Source organism: Fukomys damarensis, unplaced genomic scaffold (assembly GCF_012274545.1).
Source record: "Fukomys damarensis isolate Sample0158 unplaced genomic scaffold, DMR_v1.0_HiC HiC_scaffold_15, whole genome shotgun sequence".
NCBI lineage: Eukaryota > Metazoa > Chordata > Mammalia > Rodentia > Bathyergidae > Fukomys > Fukomys damarensis.
This window is the reverse complement of record NW_022900927.1, coordinates 3,050,111-3,071,867: the sequence shown is the minus strand read 5'-3', so window position 1 is coordinate 3,071,867 and position 21,757 is coordinate 3,050,111. Positions and strand designations below refer to the sequence as shown.

The 21,757-nt window shown below is 39.2% G+C and overlaps 1 protein-coding gene across 1 annotated transcript in view; it reads left to right on the top strand.

The window, feature by feature from the left end:
- Ipo8 (importin 8) overlaps window positions 1-21,757 on the top strand; it is a 73,066-nt gene that overhangs the window by 34,962 nt on the left and 16,347 nt on the right. The window contains exons 12-19 of the mRNA XM_019208146.2: window positions 401-490; window positions 643-808; window positions 1,756-1,916; window positions 2,818-2,943; window positions 6,903-6,969; window positions 10,515-10,640; window positions 11,432-11,529; window positions 15,390-15,485. Coding sequence (XP_019063691.1) covers window positions 401-490; window positions 643-808; window positions 1,756-1,916; window positions 2,818-2,943; window positions 6,903-6,969; window positions 10,515-10,640; window positions 11,432-11,529; window positions 15,390-15,485 — 930 coding nt within the window. The remainder of the gene's footprint in view (window positions 1-400; window positions 491-642; window positions 809-1,755; window positions 1,917-2,817; window positions 2,944-6,902; window positions 6,970-10,514; window positions 10,641-11,431; window positions 11,530-15,389; window positions 15,486-21,757) is intronic.

The following is a 21,757-nucleotide window of genomic DNA, read 5'->3' as shown; positions in this document are numbered from 1 at the left end:
GCCTTGGGAGCACAAGGTCTTGAGTTCAGTCCCTGGTAACAGAAAAAAAAAAAAACCAAAAAAAACTGGAGACTACCTCTGGATGATTTATTTACTGTATTCTTCCTCTTGTCTATTTCTTGAATTAAAAAGAAAATTTGACTTTGATCTGTTCTGTCAGTTTTTTAGTATGAAACTCGTGCTGTGTAAGAAGGGTACAAACTGACATTAGTGTTCTTATTTCTGCAAAAATCAATGTCAAATTGAACTAAAGGATTCCTTCTGTGTGGTTTTAAAACATGAGATCGGTGGGTCAAACAACTTTATAGAATTGTGATAGAAGTGTATGAAATGAAAATCTTTATTAGGAAATGAGTCTTCCATAACCCTTTGTTAAGCTGAGGTTTCTGTTTCCTGACAGAAGAGTTTATTCAAGGACCAAATTGAGTTATTTCTGCAGAACCATGTATTTCCACTGTTACTGTCTAACCTGGGATATCTGCGAGCTAGAGTAAGTTCTCCACATGTTTGTTATGTGTCTCAAAGCCCTGATCTCTAAGGTAATTATTGATATAAACGTGTCTCCTTAAGGAGTTCTCGTCTGTGTGACATTATTGCAGAATGCCACAATCCCAGTAGCTTCCTACTCTTCTCTCCTCCTAGTCCTGCTGGGTGCTTCATGCTTTCAGTTCTTTGAAATTTCATAATGAGCTCAACCTCAGAACCGCGGTGGAACTGGCAAAAAAGAGCCTGATTGAAGATAAGGAGATGCCTGTCAAAGTTGAGGCTGCCCTTGCCCTCCAGTCCTTAATTTCTAACCAGATACAAGGTAAACCAGAACACTACTTAGGAGGTTTATTTTTCATATTTTGGGATGGTCTTAATTCATTCACTTCTTTCCCTGAGGAAGTGGTGGTCTTTTATTTCCTTAGAACTTTATAAGGGTTTGTTCTTGCCCTTTTTAGGAGGTCCTATTGATTGTGGTTTCCAGAAAAAAATTGGGATGAGGAAACGAGTTAGTGGTTGGTGTGCACTGGGGTAGGCTAGAAATTAAGCAGCCTGGGTCCACTTTTGTTCCTGCTGCTTTGCCACGTTAGGTCAGGTGAAGCACATGTATGTTGCCAGTGCCAGGGGGTGGTGGTTGACAAGATGGCTTCACAATGCCTTTCAACTCCAGGATGCTATGTTTCTACCAGTTCTGAAGGTGGCAGTATTTCTAGAGAATAATAGCATAGATGATTCCCTTGTTTGCTTAACAGAATGCTCTGTTCAGAGTTCAGGTAAATCTCTGCAGATAAATCCAGCTTTGTGAAGAACACAAGCCTTGTTTACCTCTGTTCAGTGGGAGGACTGGATGTTGTGTACAGATGTGCTGGGAGGAGAGAGGGTAGAGATGGGTTAGGGCAGGCTAGGGGGCCCATCAGTGTTGGATGTGGTTGTTAGGTAACTGGTTTATATGTGATATCATGGTATTCATGTTCTCCAAGTCAGACTGATGCAGGAGCACATGTATGAGTAGAATTTCTCCATGGGACCATGGCGTTTGGGGCAGCACAGTCCTCTCAGGCACAGAACTGCTTATCTCGGTTATGCATGGGACGCCCATAGAGGGGTGGGCATTGTTTAGCAGGCTCCTATTGCTCATCCACCACAGAGCACGTTGGCAGCTAGAATTCCCTCTGGGTGTTAACCCGTGTTGCTGGCAGCGTGCCTGAGATCATTCCTTTCGCCATCTGTGCTCAGATACTTCTCACTAATTTTGTTCTGTTGCATTAGCTCAGGAATACATGAAGCCGCACGTGAGGCCCATTATGCAGGAGCTGTTGCACATTGTCAGAGAGACAGAAAACGATGATGTCACTAACGTCATCCAGAAGATGGTATGCGAATACAGCCAGGAGGTGGCATCGATTGCTGTCGATATGACCCAGCACTTGGTAGGACCGATGCAAATCATTTTATTATGTTAACTTCTAGGCATCGAACCCAGCTTCTCCCACGTGTTAGGCGAGCATTCTACCACTTTGCTAATCCCCAGCCCTTTTAAAACTTTAGAGATGAAGTCTTACGAAATTGAAGACTGGGCAAAATTTGGTTAGTTTGATATAGAAGGCTTTAATGATCTGAGTAAATTAAACTCCAAAATTTAGAGTTCTTACTTGTAACATATTAATATAAAAATCTGTGCTGTAATGACTGATATTCCTGCATGTAACTAGACTTACATGTGATAACATTCAGACAACCTCTTTTCATTGGTAATATTCTGAGATTTCATAGTGGTGTCCCTTGATAGAAGCCTTCTAAATTTTCTCTTTCTGAACTTTAAATTTGCAATCTCATGTCGTTTAGTTTAGTGCAAATTTTATATTACGTCTTTAATAAATTTCTCCATATTTCCCTCCCCATTCTATGTTTCCCAATATGGACTATCAGAGCTGGACTGAGTCTAGTTTCCTTACCCAGCCCCCCTTCCAGTCCTGTTCTTTTTGTTTCATTTTCTAGGTGACCTTTAACTTCTAAACCATCTATTACACTTTTTCTTTTTGGTGTTGATTTTTGTTTTCTTAGATTTTGATTTTAGTTTAATGACAACCAGAAGTTAAATATTAGGCCATGGTTGTAATCACTAGTGCAGCATCCACCTCGGTGATGAGAAAAGGAAAGATGGCCATGTTTAAGACATGACAGGTTCTGTGATGAAAAAACATTCACTCAGCAAAGTGTAGAACTTCATGTTTGAGCAGTGTGGACATTTAGATGTGCGATATTTCCTTTCATTAACTTTTATAATGGGAAGGGGTTCAATGGTTGAATATTTTAATGTGATTTTCATAGGCTGAGATATTTGGCAAAGTTCTTCAGAGTGATGAGTATGACGAAGTTGAAGACAAAACAGTGATGGCGATGGGAATTTTACATACTATTGATACTATCTTAACAGTTGTAGAAGATCATAAAGAGGTAAGGTTTCTGGTGTATCATGATATAGTAGTCATATTAACTGAACCTTATATGACCAGTGGGCATGAATTTTAAGATCTTGGCTGCTGTTGCTTTTGCTTTCCTCTGTTGGGGATGGGGCACAGGACCTTCATCACCACAGTACCAGTCCTTTTCTGAGACAGACTTGCACTGAGTTACTAAGTTGCCTGTGCCCGGCGCAGACTTGCAATCTTCCTGCCGTAGCCCCCTTGAGTGCCAGGATTACAAGCATGCACCACCATGCCTGCCAAGTCTTGGCCTTTAAATTGCTCCTTACTTTTGGTGCTAGGCTTTAAAATTTTCCCTCAGATTTTAAAGAAACATATTAAAATGATTAAGGAGAATTATCACATGTGTATTTACATATTAGATCCCTTTTGTATCGAACAGCTCAGTTCATCATGTCATCTGTGTCCTGGCTAGGTGTTGAGTGATACACCATCCCTGCCTGCTGGCAACCCATCATGTAGTCTTCTTCATAGAGTGACAGCCATTCAATCTCAGTGTCACTCGTATTAGTCAGCTTTTCTGTCACTGGACAAATTTCTGATACCCACAATTTAAAGGAGGAGAGGTTTCATGTGGCTCATGATTTTAGGGTTTTCAGTCCATGGCTAGCTGCTCCAAGGCAGGAGCCTTATGGGGAGGGATGTGGTGGAGCAAAGTTGCTTAGTTCCCAGCAGCTGGGAAGCAGGCAGGGCAGTGCCAGAGAGGAAAGGACCAGGGACAAGACATAGACCCAAGGTCATGACCCACCCAGACACACCCTGAGTGGGCTTTACCAGTCTCTGGGCAGCTCCCAAGCCAGTGAAGTGGACAGTCCAGCCAGCTTACCTGTAAAGGCACAGCATTCTAGCATAACAAGTATTACATGACCAGGAGAGAATAAGGGCAAGAGCTTCATAAACCGGAGCCGGGGATTTAGCTCTGGTTCTGCCTCCTGCCTTGCAAGCACAAGGACCTGAGTTCGATCCCTGGTACCCACCCCCAAAAAGAGAGCTTCATAAACCAAATTCTCAAATAATGTTCAAATAATTTACACAGACATGTATGCAACACTGTCATATCATTAGCTGATGTGATCTTATTAATGCCATAGAGAACAGGTAGCTGTGGGTCCTTTTGCAAAAATGGAAGACAAGGTTCAGGTCAGTTCAGGAGATTTGTCCAAGATCAGAGAGCTAGTAAGTTGTGCATTTGAGTTTGTAGTCTGCTTATTCTGATAATGTATCAGTTTTTTCCTATTTACAACCTGCAGTTCTTGCCAAGTATAACATCACTTTGACCTTAAGTTAGATTTTGTTCACTACTTCTGTGAGCCCAGGTTGACTTGCTTGGCTTTGTATGGTAAGGTCTTGGGAAGCAGGTGCAAGTTCCTTAAGTAAATTGTTAAACCACATGGCTATTGACATATCATGTGTTTATCAGTTACCAATGGGAGAGTGCTTGGTTCTTACAGATAGTTCAGTAGTCACCTCTTGGACCTACAGGGATTAATGTGAACTTTTTTCCACATTAATTATATTATTATTGTTTTATTTTTGTATGCTTCCATGTTGAAATTCTGTGGTCTTTTAGGCATTCCAAATTAAATTACAACAAGTATACTTAACAGTACTTCTTTCACCTTATATATTTGGAACTTTGGTCCATTTTACCCAGTGGACTGGGGGTGTGAGTAGGAGAATGAGCTGTAGGATTAGTTTAAAAAAATGTAATAGCATTTTATCTTTTTTAAAAAAATTTTTGCTCTTGATATTTATTTTAAATGTCAAATGGTAATGGAGCATGTGAAGTTACTGTGATTACCAAGGGACGAACGGTTTAAAATAGAGAGACAGTATTGAAATCTAGGTTTCTTACCCAAGGCTGAAAACACGTAAAGCCTTCAGCTGAATGACTTTCCCAGTTTATCCAGTGGATAATTAAAGACAAAACCACCTGGAATCTTTGGCTCCTAATGACCTCCTTTAATTTGGAACTTTGATCCTTTACAAGCAGACTTCAAAAATAGTATTTCCTTAAGAGGAAAAACTACATGTGTGTGAATACATGCGCACATACTGAATGTATGAAAAGCAAAGTTGGAAATCTAAACTAGGTGATAAGCAAGTGCATTTTTAAAAGCATTTACATTTGAATTTAATGGTTATGTGAGTATATTGGCAGTTTTTTTTAAGTTGGAAAATTTTGGATTATTTGAACTTCAACATAGCAGTTTAACATATATTATGAAACTATACCCTACAAGCCAGGTGTGGTGGTGCACGCCTGTAATCCCAGCACTTGGGAGGCTGAGGCAGGAGGGTCGTTGTGAGTTTGAGACCAGCCTGGGCTACACAGTGAGTTCCAGGTCAGTCTCACTACATAGTGAAACCCTGTCTCAAAAAAAACAACAAAAAAAACTATACCCTACAAATATGTACAATTATTATGTGTCAATTGCAAATTTAAAAATGCAAAAAATTGAAACTGAGTATTAATATATGCCTCAAAGGATATTTACATGAAAAATACAATTTTTTTCTTAATTTGAAAAATATTTAATAGAAACATGTTGAATAATTTAAATTATAAAAAGATGTTCAGTGAAATTTTACCTTATCACTCTGTAGTTAATTTTACCCTTCTCAGAATATAGCAATTTTTATCAAGTTTTTTAAAAATTTTTTCCCCAAAGGTGAGGTAGGGTTTATATTTTTTCATGAAAATGATCACATATCACATGCAGCTTTTAGCTGCCTTTTTCTTTCTGGTACCGGGGATCGAACTCAGGTCCTCAGGCTTGCGAGACAGACAGCAGAACCACTGAGCCAAATCCCCGGCCCTTCGCTGGCATTTTTAACTTAATCTTGGTGATCCCACTGTATCAGTCAATAAATGATGTATTTTTAGTGGCTGCATACTATTCCTTGCATGATATGTCAAATTTATATCACCATTCCCTAGAAAATGGATGTGTTTCAGCTGTTCCTTGTTTAAGTGGACCGTTGGCTGTAGTGACAAGCACCGGTGTAGTGGACGGCCTCTGACGTGTCATTAGCACAGGTTGAGAATATGTCGGGATGTTGGAATTGGTGGGTCACAGGCACTGTGTATGAGGAGGCTCGGGGAGGCTGCTCTCATGTCCTATGTAGTGTGTACAGCTTCCTCTCCACAGTTCAGTCTTCCTCGCCCCGAGCTTCCTGGTCACTGCCAGTCTGATAGGTCAAAAGTGTAACACTGGCTCTTTGAATATGTAATCTTATCATGTATTAGCATCTTTTTATCAGCTTAAGGCTTGTTCTTACTCATTTTTTGTAACCTTTGCCTTTATTGGCTTAATGTAAGGGGGCTCTGACTTTGGTGATGTCATTTGATATTTCAGACTTTTATCTTCTCTTCCTCATGCCTCATTCAGGAATTTCTTATCTTTGTTAGCAGATTGTTTAGTTTTTTTTTTCAGTACTTATTTCTGGGTTTGTAGTTACTTTCCCTCTTCAGGACTATAAAACCTTTGTATTTCTTCTTCTTTTTTTTTTTTTTTTTTTCTGTACCAGGGATTGAACTCGGGTCCTTGCACTTGCAAGGTAGGCCACTGAACCGCTGAGCTAAATCTCCGGCCTCTTCTGTTATTTTCTGTTTTGCGTTTTACATCAAAACCTGTCATCTCATAGGAATTTACTTTGGTATGAAATTTGTAAGAAGGGACTGATTTAATTCCTAGTAGCTTTGACAACTCACTGTGGATTTAACCCTGTCCCTGTCATTGGTCTACATTTTGGAATTTCCTTGTATTTTTGCATGTTTAATTTTTCACATGAAGATTAAAATTAACTTTTGAGAGGGGTCAAGTTCCTCTCTCAAAAATGTCCTGTAGGTATTTTTATTGAAATATGTTAATATTAATTTGAGGGTTATGATGAATTTTAAACTCAGTATTTGTCATTTATATTTAGATTACACAGCAACTAGAGAACATCTGTCTACGGATTATTGACCTTGTTATACAGAAACATATAATGGGTAAGTACAAAGGTTTATTAAAAGAGGTAGACTGATACTTTGTTTTTAAGTTGACGTACTCAAGATGCATATTTAGCTCTTGAAAATTTAACAGGATGGATGATTTGAGGAGGAGAAATTTGGATTCTTTTCAAGTTGGGATACTCTTTCTGATGTCAGATACTACTTTTCATTCAGAGATAAACCTGCACTACATCTAATTAAGAATTTTTGGCTTTAGAACGTAAAGGACAGAAAATGGGATTAGCTTTAGTTTTTTTTTTTTTCTTTTTTGTTCATTTCATATTTCTGGGCTTTATTTCTTCTGTTATTTCTATTTTGTGTTTTAATTTTCTACATCAAAATCTTTCATCTCGTGGGAATGTATTTTGGTCTGAATATTTCTCTGGTTGGACAGAGAATGTGATTATGTTTCCGGCAGTGAACTGGGACAGTGGTTAAGCATGGGCCTGTTTCTTGCCACAAGTGGGCACTGTCCTGATGCAGCCTGGCTTCTGGGTGGCGTGGGCAGGGGATGGCAGATGTAGCAGTGGCTGGGTGTCACGTGGATTATGCAGAGTACTCAGACCCGCACAGTCTGAAACGGGCAGCCCTGAGTCCCTGGGTGTGAGGGAGATTCAGGTTGTGCATGAAGGTGGGAGAAGAGGTGACTGTTGACTCCAGTCTCCTGTTGTTTGCTTCACTAAGAAAAATTGAGCAGGCAAGTCTAAATATTTTAAATCATTTGAATAAAATGTGGTATATATACACAATGGAAATACTTATTTAGCCTAAAAAAAAAGGAAATCCTGAGTTCATAGCAACCTGGATGAACCTGCAGCACATTAGTCTGAATGAAATAAACCAGCACAGAAAGACAAATGCCACAGAACCTCACTTATGTAGGACCTAAAAAACATTGAACTCACTCAGAGACTATTATGATGGTTTGCAGGGTTGGAACGGAGATACTGGTCCGCTGTATGGCTGTAGTGAGTAGCAATATATTGTATTGTTGAAAGTAGCCAAGAGTAATTTTAAGTATTCGCATAACAAAGATGGGCATATGGAGTAAGTGCTGTGTTAATTTGCTGGATTTAGTCATTCTACAAAATAATACATATGTTAAAACATGTTGTACCCCATAAATACATATAATTTTAATGTCAATTAAAAAGAAGTATAATAATCTTTAAAGAGTTTGTCAGTAAGGATCAGTACTTTCCAAGGGTCAGGAGTGCGGAGCAGGGATGAGTTTTAGGGTACTGAGACTGTTCTATGTGGTGTAGTAATGATGGATGTGCACACTGTACCTCTGTCAAAAGGCACAGAATGCACCGTGCAGGGTGAACCCTAACGTAAGCTGTGGGCTTTTGCCAATAATAATGATAGAGAAACCTTTGTGAGTGCTTTTATGGCTCATTTCACATAGCACAGTGACTCAAGGTCTGTCCCTGCTGTAGTAACGATGGAGTGTTCTTTTCTTCTTTTCTTCTGTTTTCTTTATTCAGTCACTTAGGCTTTTCCGTATCTTGGCTGTTGTGAATGGTACTGCAGCGGATATGGGGGTATAGACAGCTCTTCAAGATCTTGCTTTTAGTTCCTTTGGATAAATATTAGTAGTGAGATTGTTGAATCATACGGTAGCTCTAATTTTCATTTTTGCAGAATCTGTGTTATTTTCCCCAATGACCGCACGAGTATCCATTCCCACCAGCACTATAAAAAAGTGTTCTTATGCCTTCTCCACTAGTGATCTTCTGTCTTTTTGATAATAGCCATCCTAATCTTCTTGTGATTTTAATTTGCATTTGCCTAATGATAGGTCATGTTGAACGTTTTATATTTGAGACATTCTTATCTTTTTTGGTACCAGGGATTGAACTCCGGCCCTGGTGCTTGAGAGGCAGGCGCCAGAACTGCTGAGCTAAATCCTGGCCCAAGACATTTTTACATTTAAATTGCCTTGCTGGCCTCGAATTTGCAGTTCTGTCTCAGCCTCCTCTGCAGTTCAGTGTGCCACTGAGCCTGGTGTATGTTAAACAGTTTTGCATAACCCGCTAGCCATTCGTATGTCTTGGGGGTCTCTCAATATTACCCAGCCTGGCCTTGAACTGGGCTCAAGCAGTCATCCTGCCCCAGCTTCCTAACAGTGCATGTCCCGTGCCTGGTTCCCCTTCTTAAATTTTCTTGCTGTTGAGTTCCTAATGTATTTTAAATGTTAATTCTTTATCAGATCCATTGCACGTGTTTTTTTGCATTCTGTAGGTTGTCTCTTCTCCCTCATTTCCTTTGCTGTGCAGAAACCTTTTAGGTTGATATCATCCCATTTTCCTATTTTTTTGGTGGTGTTTTCCTAGCTCTTCAGGGTTGTATCAGAAAACTTTCCCCCGATCAATGCCATGGAGCTTTCCCCCTGTATTTTCTTCCAGTTCTTTTACAGTTCCGGGTGCTAATGTTTGTGTAAAGCATTCTGAGTTGGTTTTTGTTTCTTGTGCGAGATGAGTCTCACCCCTCTGAAGACGGGTGTCCAGTTTTACCAGCATCCCTCACTGTGTTATCTTGTCCTCTTTTCAGGAAAGTAGTTGACTGTAAATACATGGCCTCCTTCTCAGTGCTCTTTGGTATTCTGTTGGTCCGTTTACCTGTTTTAATGGTATGCTAGAACTTTCAGGAATCCTGTGTGCAGATAATTTGTTTTTCTACAGGTGATTGTTTCCCAGTATTTGTAATTTCCATCTCACGTGGCTTTCAGTAAGGCAAATGTGTGTATTACTGACTTCTGAGTGTATTTTAAATGTTACACGAAAAACATTGAAGTTGCTAGGATAAGTGATTCATTCCTTTTATGAGAGAAAACAGAACTTTGGATTAGACTTTGCTCAGGAACATGGTAGGAGTTATTTGTAAGTTTTGTATGGAGGTTTGTATTTCTGATTGTATACTAAGATACAATTTACTTTTGACTGATGGTGTTCGTAATAAATTATATGTATGAATATAAGAACATTTCCTTTGGACTCTTCCTGATAGCGGGTGCAACCCTTTTGAGGTAAATTGAAGAATTCTTGCACAAATGTTTCAGTTTCATAAACTGAAAAAAATACACACTATATAGTTGTTTGTAAAAATAGAAAGTGAGCTGGGCAGATATTTTAACCCTATGTAATTAAGCTCCCCAAAGAACATTGCTAATCATTTGTAAACTTGAAATCCTCCACGAGTAAAGTGTGATGATCAATTCCTTCTCATATACATTTCTAGTATAATTTTATAAATATAAACCACATTTAATGTGTTACAAAATAGGAAAAATATTTCTTTAATAATATAAGAAATTTTAGTAAAAATATCTTTTTGCCTTGCTGCAAAGGCAGTAAGGGGAGGGTAGGTGTTGGGGAGAAATGAAAGGTGGTGAATCTGTAGTCCTGTTGCAGACCAAGAAAGGGGTGTGTACATCCTCTGTGAGATACAAGAAGACGTGTGTGTAAACTCACTCTGTGTGGTCTCAGTGTGGAGCTTGTGCTGTTGCCTAGCATTCTAACTGGACTTTTTCTTCCTTCTAGAGTTTTATGAAGAAATTCTTTCATTGGCATACAGTTTAACCTGCCACACTATTTCCCCTCAAATGTGGCAGCTTCTAGGTATTTTATATGAAGTCTTTCAGCAGGATTGCTATGAATACTTCACAGGTATGGCTTTGGTCATATAATGTGTTTGCTGTTCTGTATCTAGATATAATTTTGCCACTTGAAGTAAAAACCCATATGAGTCCAGTACTAGTAAGAAAATGTTCTCATTTTCCTGTTGAAGTGTGGAGCTATTGTGGCAGTGTTTTTCTGCCTTGAGTTTATAGCCAGTAGAGGTAGGCTCCTTTTTTCATTACTGAGGATCAAATCTAGGTGGGCCCTTTGCACTAAACCACATCTAAGCCTCTTTTAAAATTTTGAGACAGTGTCTTGCTGAGTCATTAAGTTGCCCTGGGTGGGCTTGAACTTGGAATCCTCCTGCTTCAGCCTCCCAGAGAGGCCTGAGCCACCATGCCCAACTTATTATGTCTTTAGTTAGTTTGCCCTAGAGTATATATCCATATTTAATTCAGTAAATATTTTGTGAATACCAGCGGTGTTCTCAGCACTATTCTAAGCTCAGCAGTACAGCTGTGGACTTCCTTTTGGAGCTTGTAGTCTAGTGGGAAAGAGATGGAGAAAGCAGTCAGGTGACTGAGAAAATTACAGTGTTGTCTGATGGTGATGAGTGCAGTGGGGCAGAAAAGATTTGAAGCGATCACTGCAACACTCTGTGCCCACTGTAATCCCATGTTTTGTTTACAAGTAGGGTGGAGGCACCACTCTCCTGCCTAGTGTTCTGTGGTTGCTGGAAAGACAGTAAAGTGTGGGGCCGCAGGAAGGGGGTATCAGGGAATCATTTGTTTCTTCTCCTGTTGCGTAAGTCTCATTGGAATTTTGAATTTCCTCCTCAGACATGATGCCTCTCCTGCATAATTATGTGACCATAGATACAAACACCTTACTCTCAAATCCAAAGCATTTAGAAGTACTTTTTACGATGTGTAGAAAGGTAAGCGTGTTCTAGTCGGTTGTCCCAAGTGTCTCACCGGTGTTTGAGTGTTTCAGCTTCGTTCTTATCTGTACTCTGCCTTACACCTAACATGTTGATCAGGTTGCATCTTGAGAATGTGCTTGCAGTTGTTGTAATTTGAAAGTTTCGTATGTGTTCTGTCCAGAAATGTTTATCACTTTAATGTCTGTGTAGTTTTTAACTTTCAAAGTAACTGTAGGTATCCTTTGGTGTCATCTATGGGAACTGCTTCCAGGATTTCTGGGTACCCAGATCTGTGAATGCTTAGGTCCTTTAAAGGAAATAATAACCATTGTCCATCCTTCTGTATACTTTAAGTCACAGTCAAACCACACAGTTTTTCAATCTGTGACCAAAGGGCACTAATCTTTTTTCTTCTAGGTGAGTGTATATATTAGAATCCATCAGAGGAACATAAAAGTATAAGATAAAACAAAGTGATACTGTAGTTGGAAAAGAACGCCATTGAAAAGAAAAAGAATGCTCTTTAGTGCATACAAGATAATTTGTAATCCTCATAACGGCTGTTGTTCTATTTATACCCAGACGTGGTCATTTATTGTGTATCTTTGCCACAGGTTAGAATTGCCCTGCTAGAGGTTACAACAGTATTTTCTTCTCCTCTTTATGAATATACATATACACAAAACATCAAACTGGATTTCCACAGAGCTGGCAGCAGACTTTAGAAACCTCACATAGCCAGAAACCAAAAGTTTGCTGTATAGTAGGAAATGAAATAGTAAATGTATAACCCATTGCTTTCCTAGAAGACTTGTGTTACCAACATCTGGTAAGTGCTTTGAATTAGTATATCTGGCTTAGGACCCAGTTCAGTTATGAAAAGTCTGAAATTTTGAGAAGTAAGTCAATTTTACATCTAAGCCAAAGGGTTTGAACTGCGTTTAAAAGACACCCTCACCCCACAAGCAATGGCTGCTATCAAGAAATTAACCAGAGTCGGGGATTTAGCTCAATGGTTCCGCCGCAGGCACAAGGATCCGAGTTCAATCCCCGGTACCAAAAAAAAAGAAAAGAAAAAAGAAATCATTCAATAACAAATGTTGGTGGGGTTGTGACGAGAAAGGAACCCTTCTCCACTGTTGGTGGGAGTGCAGACTGGTGCAACCACTATGGAAATCAATATGGAGATACCTTAAAGAGCTGGGACTAGAGGTTCCATTTGACCCAGCCATCCCTCTTCTGGGTATCTTTCCAAAAGAATTGAAAGAATCATATCACAGTGACATACACACACCTATGTTTATAGTGGCACAGTTTGTAATAGCTAAAACTTGGAAACAGCCCATTTGCCCATCCGTTGGAGACTGGATAAAGAAGATGTGGTTTTTCTATAAAATGGAATACTACTCAGCCATAAAGAATGAGAAATTAGAGTCATTCATAGGAAAATGGATACATATTGAGGATATACTCCTAAGTGAAATAAATAAATCACACATGTATAAATACCAAATAGTTTCTCTGGTGTGAAAACTATAATGGTACATAAGTTCCTAATGAGACAATTGACAATGTGAAATAGGAAGGAAAAGGCTAAAGGTGTAGGGAAAATGGGAAGGGTAAGGGAAAGGTAATAAGGGAAAAGGAAAAAATATGAGAAAAGGAAAACATGGAAACACAGTCTTTGTAAATAGGGAAGGGAGGAGGGGGTGAAGGGAGGTCAGGGATGAGGGGGGAAAATGAGAACCAAGACCTGTCATGTAGAGGTACAAGATCCCCATAATGATTGTAACTGTACTGTACACCTAAAATGTACCAATAAACTCAATGAGAGAAGAAATAAAACAATAACAGACTCCCTGAGCTCTCGGATAACCCATCTTCTTCCTTGATATCCCCGGTCTCATTTCCTGCTCGGTTGTCGTGAAAGTGTAGCGAATACAGAAAGCGGTGAATAGACGAGACAGGTCCTTCGATTTAGCGAGTTGTTCAGATGTATTTCATATTGTAGGTTTTAGTGTTCGCTCATGTTTATTGAATTCTTCAAATTGACCAGGTATTTCCTGAGCACTTTATTAACTTATTTCATCTTAGGAGGAAGATGAGAAAACTAGCTATAATTTCTTTCACTGTGCCTGAAGTTTAGGAAATTGTTCTAAGTCACAAAACTTCTGCGTGTTGGCGGCAGATGTGAACCCAGCAGTCTGGGTCTAGGAGTCCTCCACCCCCTTTAGTTACAAGATACAAGCTTAAGCTTGTTCTTCTCTGTCTGGCAAACCAAAATTCACCAGCCACATCCCCAAGTGGGTGCAGTTTTGGGAAAAGGCAACAAATCATTCTTTCTCTGTCATACAATCCTACAGAGTAGGTAATGGTACCGTCCTTGCTTTATAGGTGGGTGAGTAAGACACAGAGGTTAAATAGCTTTTCTCAGAATGTAACTAACAAATGGCTGAGCCGGGCTGATTCCAAAGCCTGTTCGTATTTAGGACTCAGGTCTTGATAGACCCTAAAGGTGGAATTGTATATTTATATAAATAGGGCTGCTTGTCTGCTTACCAGTTGTTTTCCAACTTGCAAAAATTTTATTGTTCGCTTTGTCTTTGTGAATGTGAACCTTTAAAATCTCGTTGCTGCCATTTTAGTGGCCTTGGGGAGGAAATAAAGTTAAATAGAAACATTCAATCTATCATCTTTATCTAGGATTTTGTTTTGTTTTGTTTGGTTTCATTTAGTTTTTGGAGACAGGGTTTGCTATGTAGCCCCAGCTGGCCTTAAACTCACCGTGATTCTCCTGCCTCAGCGTTGGAGGGCTGGGGTTACAAGGAAGCCCCCATCCCTGACTTGGAATTTCTTTTCTTTTTGGTACCAGGGGTTGAACTCAGGACCTTGCGCTTGTGAGGCAGGTAGCAGAACCACTGAGCCAAACCCCGGCCCACTTGGAATTTCTTTTTAATTCAGTTTTCTTAAACTGTATTTTTCTAGGCAGTTACCCAGTATTTTAAGTTTTAAAATGTATAAGGATTATGGAATTCTCCAAAATGTTCTCTTATTTCTAATTAGTATTTGTCTCTTACATTTCTAATATTTTAAAAGTTTGCTTTCTTTTAAAAATAATTTTGGCAAGCGTTGTACAATTCATTACCTTTTTAAAGTGAACCTGCTTTTGTTTTCTGTCACCTCTCTTTGTCTGTAGTTTCTGCTCTATTTTCTGTTCTATTTCTTTGGGTTTATCTAGATATTAAGTTTTTGTGTTTGGACTCTTTAATTTACTAATTTTCCATCTTAATTTCTAATATATGAGCAAGCTATATTTCAAATCATATTCCAAGTTTTCTGTATACTGTGGAATTATTTATAATAGTAAAAGTATGGATTTGAGGATGGGACAGCAGTAACTGTTACAGTTCATCTTCTGTGATACGGTACTTAGTGGTTAATTATGGAAAATATATCTAATTATGAAGTCCAGGAGGGTAAATGGAAGGTGTGTATCGAATTACAATTATTATGAAAATACGGGTGTATATGGACAAGCATTCAGAAGGAACAGAAAAGAGCATTCGATTTCTTATAAAGGTTCTCCTTTTTATTCTATTGTCTTACTGCTTTTAAAGGGAGGCTTCACTTACCTGAACACCTTACTTTATAAGTCACGTAGCTTTACTTTAATTCAAAGTCCAGCGAGTGAATTAATTATTCCATCCTCTGAGGACGTGAGGACATATGATAGACAGGTAGACAATGGATGGGCCTTTAACCCCCCTTCTCTGGGTTGGTGAGGTGAATTTGAACACCACGACTCCCCTGCCTGGGCTTGTGTGGGGGTCACTTTGGGTAGCCTTGACCGGATGACCCCATTGTGGTCACTGCAGGTCCTGTGCGGAGATGCAGGGGAAGACGCCGAGTGCCACGCAGCCAAGCTTCTGGAAGTGATCATTCTTCAGTGCCGAGGGAGAGGCATCGATCAGGTAACGTGTGTGGAAAGTGGGTGTTTAAAAGGCGCCCGCCTCACTGATGGCGGTGTTCCATGTTGGCGCAGAATGTTAAAAAGATGCCTGAAGTTTGTGCCTGCTGGTGTAAATCTCATTTAAATGGCAAGAACAGTGATACAGTGTGAAAATTGCGTTCTGTCTGAGAAAGGGATGCCCAGAGAAACACTGTATGTAGTAAATGCTGTGTATAGTACTTTAAGGAGCTACTAGTAAAATAATGAACGAAATGGGTGTGTCAGTTTTCTCCGGGAGCGCCAGTGATCTACTGTTCGTGTGTGTGAGGCTAACGGTCAAGCCCAGGGCTCCCACAGCTAAGGGCCCTCCTCGGAGCCCTATCGTATCCCTCCCCTCGCTTTGTTTTTTGTCTGCTATTTCAATACTCCTTCAGTTTCTTAAAAATGGGTGCATGTTTGCAGTACGCAGTGATTACACTGAGTGATACACGTGGGAAGTGGTGCACACCCACATCTCAATTCTTTTTTCCCTACCCTGCCTCCTCCTGCACTCTCTCCAGCTTTCAGTCCCCTTTCCATTCGCAGAAGCTCTAGTTCATCATTTTCCCCTTCAGTTGTTTTTTTATCCCTTTTTCTTCCTTTCCCCCTCCCCCTTGTTCCTTCATCTGTTTGAAAAACAGCTCCCTTCTATTTAGCTTCTACTTTCCTCTCGCTGGATATTTCTTACATAAGAGAAACTGTGCAATATTTATGCTTGTGTGTCTGACTTCACATAGTATTGTGGTCTCAGGTTGCATCCGTTTATCTAGGAATGCCTCAAGTTTATCTTTTTTATGGCACAGTAGTCCTTTGTTGTGTAGAAAGATCACATTTTCTTTATCCATTCATCTGTTGATGGGGTAGGCTGTTTAAAGATCCAGTTGTTATAAATTGTTCTCTTGAAAAACATGCGTGTACAGTGTGTCGCTATAATGTGATGTCTTTAACTCTTTGAAAAGATACCTGCAAGGACTCCTTATCTGGGTCAAATGAATTTCTGGTTTTAGTGTTTTGAGGAATCTCCACGCCGATACTAGGTTACCCTAGTAACCTGGTTGTACTAGGTTACATTTGCACCAACAATGTAGAAGGGCTCCTTTTTCCCCTGCAGTCTCACCAGCATGTGTTATTATTTGATTTCTTAATGACAGCCATTATTTCTGGGGTGAGATGGAATGCCAGTGTTGTTTTCATTTGTTTTCTCTAATGGTCAGGCATGTTGGACCTCTTCTCGTGTATTTGTTGGCCGTTTGTACTTCTTCTGAGAAGGGTCTGTTCATTTCAATTGCTTCCTAGGTATCTTTTCTAAAAAGAAATTAAGGTAGTGTGAAAAAAATGAAAAGACTTTCTCTTCATCAATTTAAGAAGTGTAAATTTACACTATATGTTCTTTAAGTATAAATACATATATTTTGACAAGATTAAATTTTGGCACTGCAGTGGCATTATGTTTAATCACTAAAGAAAAATGTTGAAAGCCCTTGAGTGAAGTTGTGAATTTTTCTTTTTTTTTACAGTTTTGTAATTTACCGAGATATAATTCCTGTACTCTCATTTAACTCATTTAAAGTGTACACATTAATGATTTCATGTTCACAGAATTCTGTAACTATTACAACAGTTTTAGAACTTTTCATTGTCCTTCCCCCAAAATAAGCCCGTGTACCTGCTAGCAGTGACTCCCTGTTTCCACTACTGAAATGCACGCTCAGTCTCTGCAGGTCTGCCTGTTGTGGATGAGTCCTGTAAGTGTGGCCAGTATCCTGTGTGGCCCTTTGCAGTGGGCTTCTTGCACTTGGCATAAGCTTTTCTCTTTTTTTTTTGGTACCGGGGATTGAGTGGTGTAAGCTTTTCAAGGTTGACCCATGTGGTAATGAATGTGCATCAGTACCTCATTCCTTTGGATTGCTGAGTAATATTCTGTTGTATAGTTCTGTTACATTTATTGTACCTGTCAGTTGCTCCTTTGAATCATTTCCACTTTTGGACTGTTGTAAGTCCTGAATACTGCTAAGAGTATTCATATACAAGTTTTTGGGTGGATGTGTTTTCATATTCTAGAAATGGAAAAGCTACGTCACATGGTAAGCCTGAGTTTCGTCGTTTGAGGAAATGTGAGACCGTTTTCAAAGCAGCTGCACTCTTCTTTTTTCTTCCACTCCCACCAGTGGTGAATGAGAGTTCCCATTTCTCCATGTCCTAGCCAACACTTGTTTTGTCTTTTTGCTATAGCCATCTTACTGGTCGTATGGTCATATGCTGTGGTGTCCCCTGTGGTTTCCATTTGGATTTCTCTGATAGTTAAGGAGGTCGACTGTCTTTCCTTGTGCTCTCTGGCCTTTTGTAAATCTTGTTTTGCAGAAATGTAGAGCAGATTGTACACTCATTTTAATTGCATTATTTGTATCACTATTATTGAGTTGTTGGAATTAATTATGTGTTCTAGATTCAAGCTCCTTACCAGATACGGAATCTCCAAAAATGTTCCCCCAACTTATGGGCTCTCTTTTCACTTTCTAGATGGTAATCTTTGAAGCATAGAATTTTATGTTCTTATGTCTTATCTTGCTTGGGTCTTTGATCCATCTTGAATAAATTTTTGTTTTTGCTGTGAGGAGGAGATCAAGATTCATCATTATGTGTGGAGATTCAGTTCTTTCAGCACTACCTCTTGAGAAGACTGTCTTTTCCCAATTGAGTTCTCTTGTGCTCTTGTCAAATCAACTAATCATAAATGAAATACTTGTCCCTTTGCTCTCACTTTACTGATTTACTTATTTACCTGCTCTTGTACTAGTATTTAGTATTGCCTTGTCTTTGTTGCTGTAACTTTGCAGTAGGTGTTGAAATCAGGAAGTTTGAGTCCTCCGTCTTTGTTCTTCTGCAAAATCATTTTGGCAGTGCAGGGTCCGTTGAATTTCCTGTGAAGTTTGAGCTTAGCTTGTAAATAAGCTGGCTGGACTGTGATAGCTCTTCTACTGATAAGTGTTCCCATTTTAAGAATATTTAGTTTTTCAGTCCCTGAACATTGAATATTTTCCTTTTATTTAGATAACCTTAAATTGTTTCAAAATTTGGTGGTTATCAGCATATTGATTTTATAATTCTATTCTTAAAATATTCCTAAGTATTTTATTCTTTTTGATGCTGTTTATTACCCATATATTTAAGAAATACACATGTGTTTTGTATGTTTATCTTGTGTCTTGCTACCTTGCTGAATTGATTTATTAGTTTTGACAGCGTTTAGGCAGATCCTTTATGATTCTCGTTTTCTTTTTTGGGAGCAGAGTATTGAACCTGGGCCCTTATGCAGGGTAGACAAGCACTCTACCACAGAGTGTGTACCTGTCAAGGACCCCTGTGGATAAGATTATCTACAAATGGACTCGCCTCCTGTTGCTATTGTTTTTTCTTTTTCTCAGTTGCCCTGCCTAGAGTCTTGAATGTAGAGTAGACTTGCTGAGAGGAGACAGTTAGTTCAACTTGTTCCTGTTCTTAGGGAGGAAAGCATTGTCTTTCACTGTTGAGTCTAATGTCAGCTGTAGGTTTTTCATAGACGCTCTTCATCAAGTTGAGGGAAATCTTTACTGATGGTTGCAGAGTGTTTTTGATATGAAGAAATGTTGAGTTTTTTCAGATGTTTCTTTTTTCCTGCATCTGTTGAGATGACCATTTGGTTTTTGTCCTTTATTCTGTTAGATGTTAAGTCAGTCTTATATTTCTCATATAAACCTCATTTAGGCAGAGAGTATAATCCATTTTATATATTTTTTGGCCTGAGTTTGCTTTTGTGTGTGTGTGTGTGCTGCTGGGGATCGAAGAGAGGGAGGGCCTTGTATATGCTAAGTGTGTGCTCTAAAACTGAGCTTTATCCATAGCTGTGTTTTTTAAAAGTATTTTTGTGTCTGTATTCATAAGAATTATTGATCTCTTTTCCTTGATGTCTTTTGCTGTGATGTCTTTGGTTGGTTTTGGTATTAGTAGTGCTGGCCTCATAGAGTGATTTTGATATAGGGCCTCCAAATGATATAAGGGGAAATAATGTAACTCCCCATCTATCAGATGTCAAATACACTCAGTTCCCCAAAGTAGAAGAATGAATTGTAAGGAACAACAGAGGTTATGAGTAGGAAATATTTATGAAGAGGCAGAGATTGTAGCTCCTGAGAGATGGGGGTGGGGTGGGGAGCCCACTTCACAGGGGAAGTATTATAGAGCAAAATCATGAGGTGGGTACAGTGTGGAACAAAATTATGATTAACCAGTAAGATTACAAGTGTAACCGCTTAGGTAATATTGACCCAATGGGGAAGCAGGTCATATAGAAAGTGTACATGGAAAGAACAAAGACCTTTTTAGGACAGGATGGATTCAGAGGTCTTGGTCACACACCTTGCGGGGGAGTATGTAGGCCTGGTCATTTTGTCTTTGACTTGATTCCTGCCCTCCAACAGATGTGTCTCTGGCCCCAGTTGCAATGTGTTTTCTTCATCTTTTGTATGGATTCTCTCAGCGGCCCAGCCTCGTCTGACTGTAATATTTCTACCTAACTTAGCTGTCTAATAATTTGGGAGTGATTTGGCCTTTATTTTTTCAAACAGCTTGTGAAGTATTAGTATTCCGCTTTGTATGTGTTGTAGACTTCAGCGGTGAAGCCATCTGGCCTGGTCTTTTCTTTGTGGATAGCTTTCACATTACCAACACAGTCTCTACATTTGTTATAGTCTATTTGTATCTTGTTTCTTTTTAAATTTATTTCATTAGTTTGTGTCTTCATCTAAGGTAACTTCATTTAAGTTACCTAATCTGTTGACATGTGGTCATTTATAGTATTCATGTATATTTTTGTTTTGTTTCTGAAGGGCCAGTAGTAATGGTGATTCTGTTTTTTTGGTTCCAGGGATTAAACTCAGGTCCTTGTGCTTGTGAGGCAGGTGGCTGCACCACTGAGCTAAATCTCTGGCCCTGTCTGCCTGTCCCTTTCTCTCTTGGTTGAGCTAAACATTTGGCCGTTTTGTTAATTCTTCAAACAACCAACTTCTGATTTCTTTCTTTTTCTCTTTAACTTTCTTTGTTCTTTCTTGTTCCTGTCTCATTAGTTTCCACTTTGATCTTTATTTTCTCCTGTCTGTTTGCTAGAGTTTTAAGGTGGAAATTTAGGTTTTTTTATTTGAGATATTTCTAATAGAAGCATCTACAGATATACATTTCTAAGCTCTGATCTGGCCAGTTTCCTACTGGAGACCCCTGCAGTGGATCGTGATGTCCTGCTCAGTGCTATGACATAAAGTGGGAAGAAAGACCTGAGAGACAGAAATGAAGAGAGAGAGAGAGATGGGGAACTGGGATGGCTAGTGCTGAGCAAGCAGCTAAGACCTGAATAGCCAGAACCACTGATATTTATTGGCAACACAATCATTGTTAATTTGGGGTAAGGCAGCTATATGTAGTTGCTAGGGATATGTTGCTGATACAGGCAAGGCTTATAAAAGGAGATACAGCATTCATGTGTTAGGAACAGAATAGACAAACTATAGGTCATGATTAACAAATAACCTTGTCTTTTTAGTTAAGAAGATTTTAATTCTGGGAACAGAATTTGAGTGTGAGTCACTCTGACCTTGGCTTTTGTCAGACTCCCTTTTTTAAAACAAGCCAATTGCAGAGTTAAATCTACAGCCTGCAACGCATACAGCCTGGTGTGGGCATAATCAATAGGGTAGTCTCCCCCAATTTTCTTAAGTTTTGATATGTGTTCATTTTTTTTCTCATTGAGTTTATTGGTACATTTTAGGTGTATGGTACAGTTACATTCATTATGGGATCTTGTACCTTTACATGACAGATCTCGGTTCTCATTTTTTCCCCTTGTCCCTGCCCTCCCTTCATCCCCTCCTCCCCATTTACAAACACTTTACTTCCATTTTTTCGTTTTCTCATATTTTTTTCTTTTCCCTTATTACCTTTCCCCTACCCTTCCCACTTTTCCTACACCTTTAGCCCTTTTCTTCCTATTTCACATTGTCAATTATCTCGTTAGCATCTTATGTACTATTATAGTTTATTCACACCAGAGAAACTGTTTGGTATTTACACATGTGACTTATTTATTTCACTTAGGAGTATATCCTCAATATGTATCCATTTTCCTACGAATAAATCTAACTTCTCATTCTTTATGGCTGATTAGTATTCCATTTTAGTATGTGGGAATTAAACAGTACACTCCTAAATAACCAGTGGGGCCAGGAT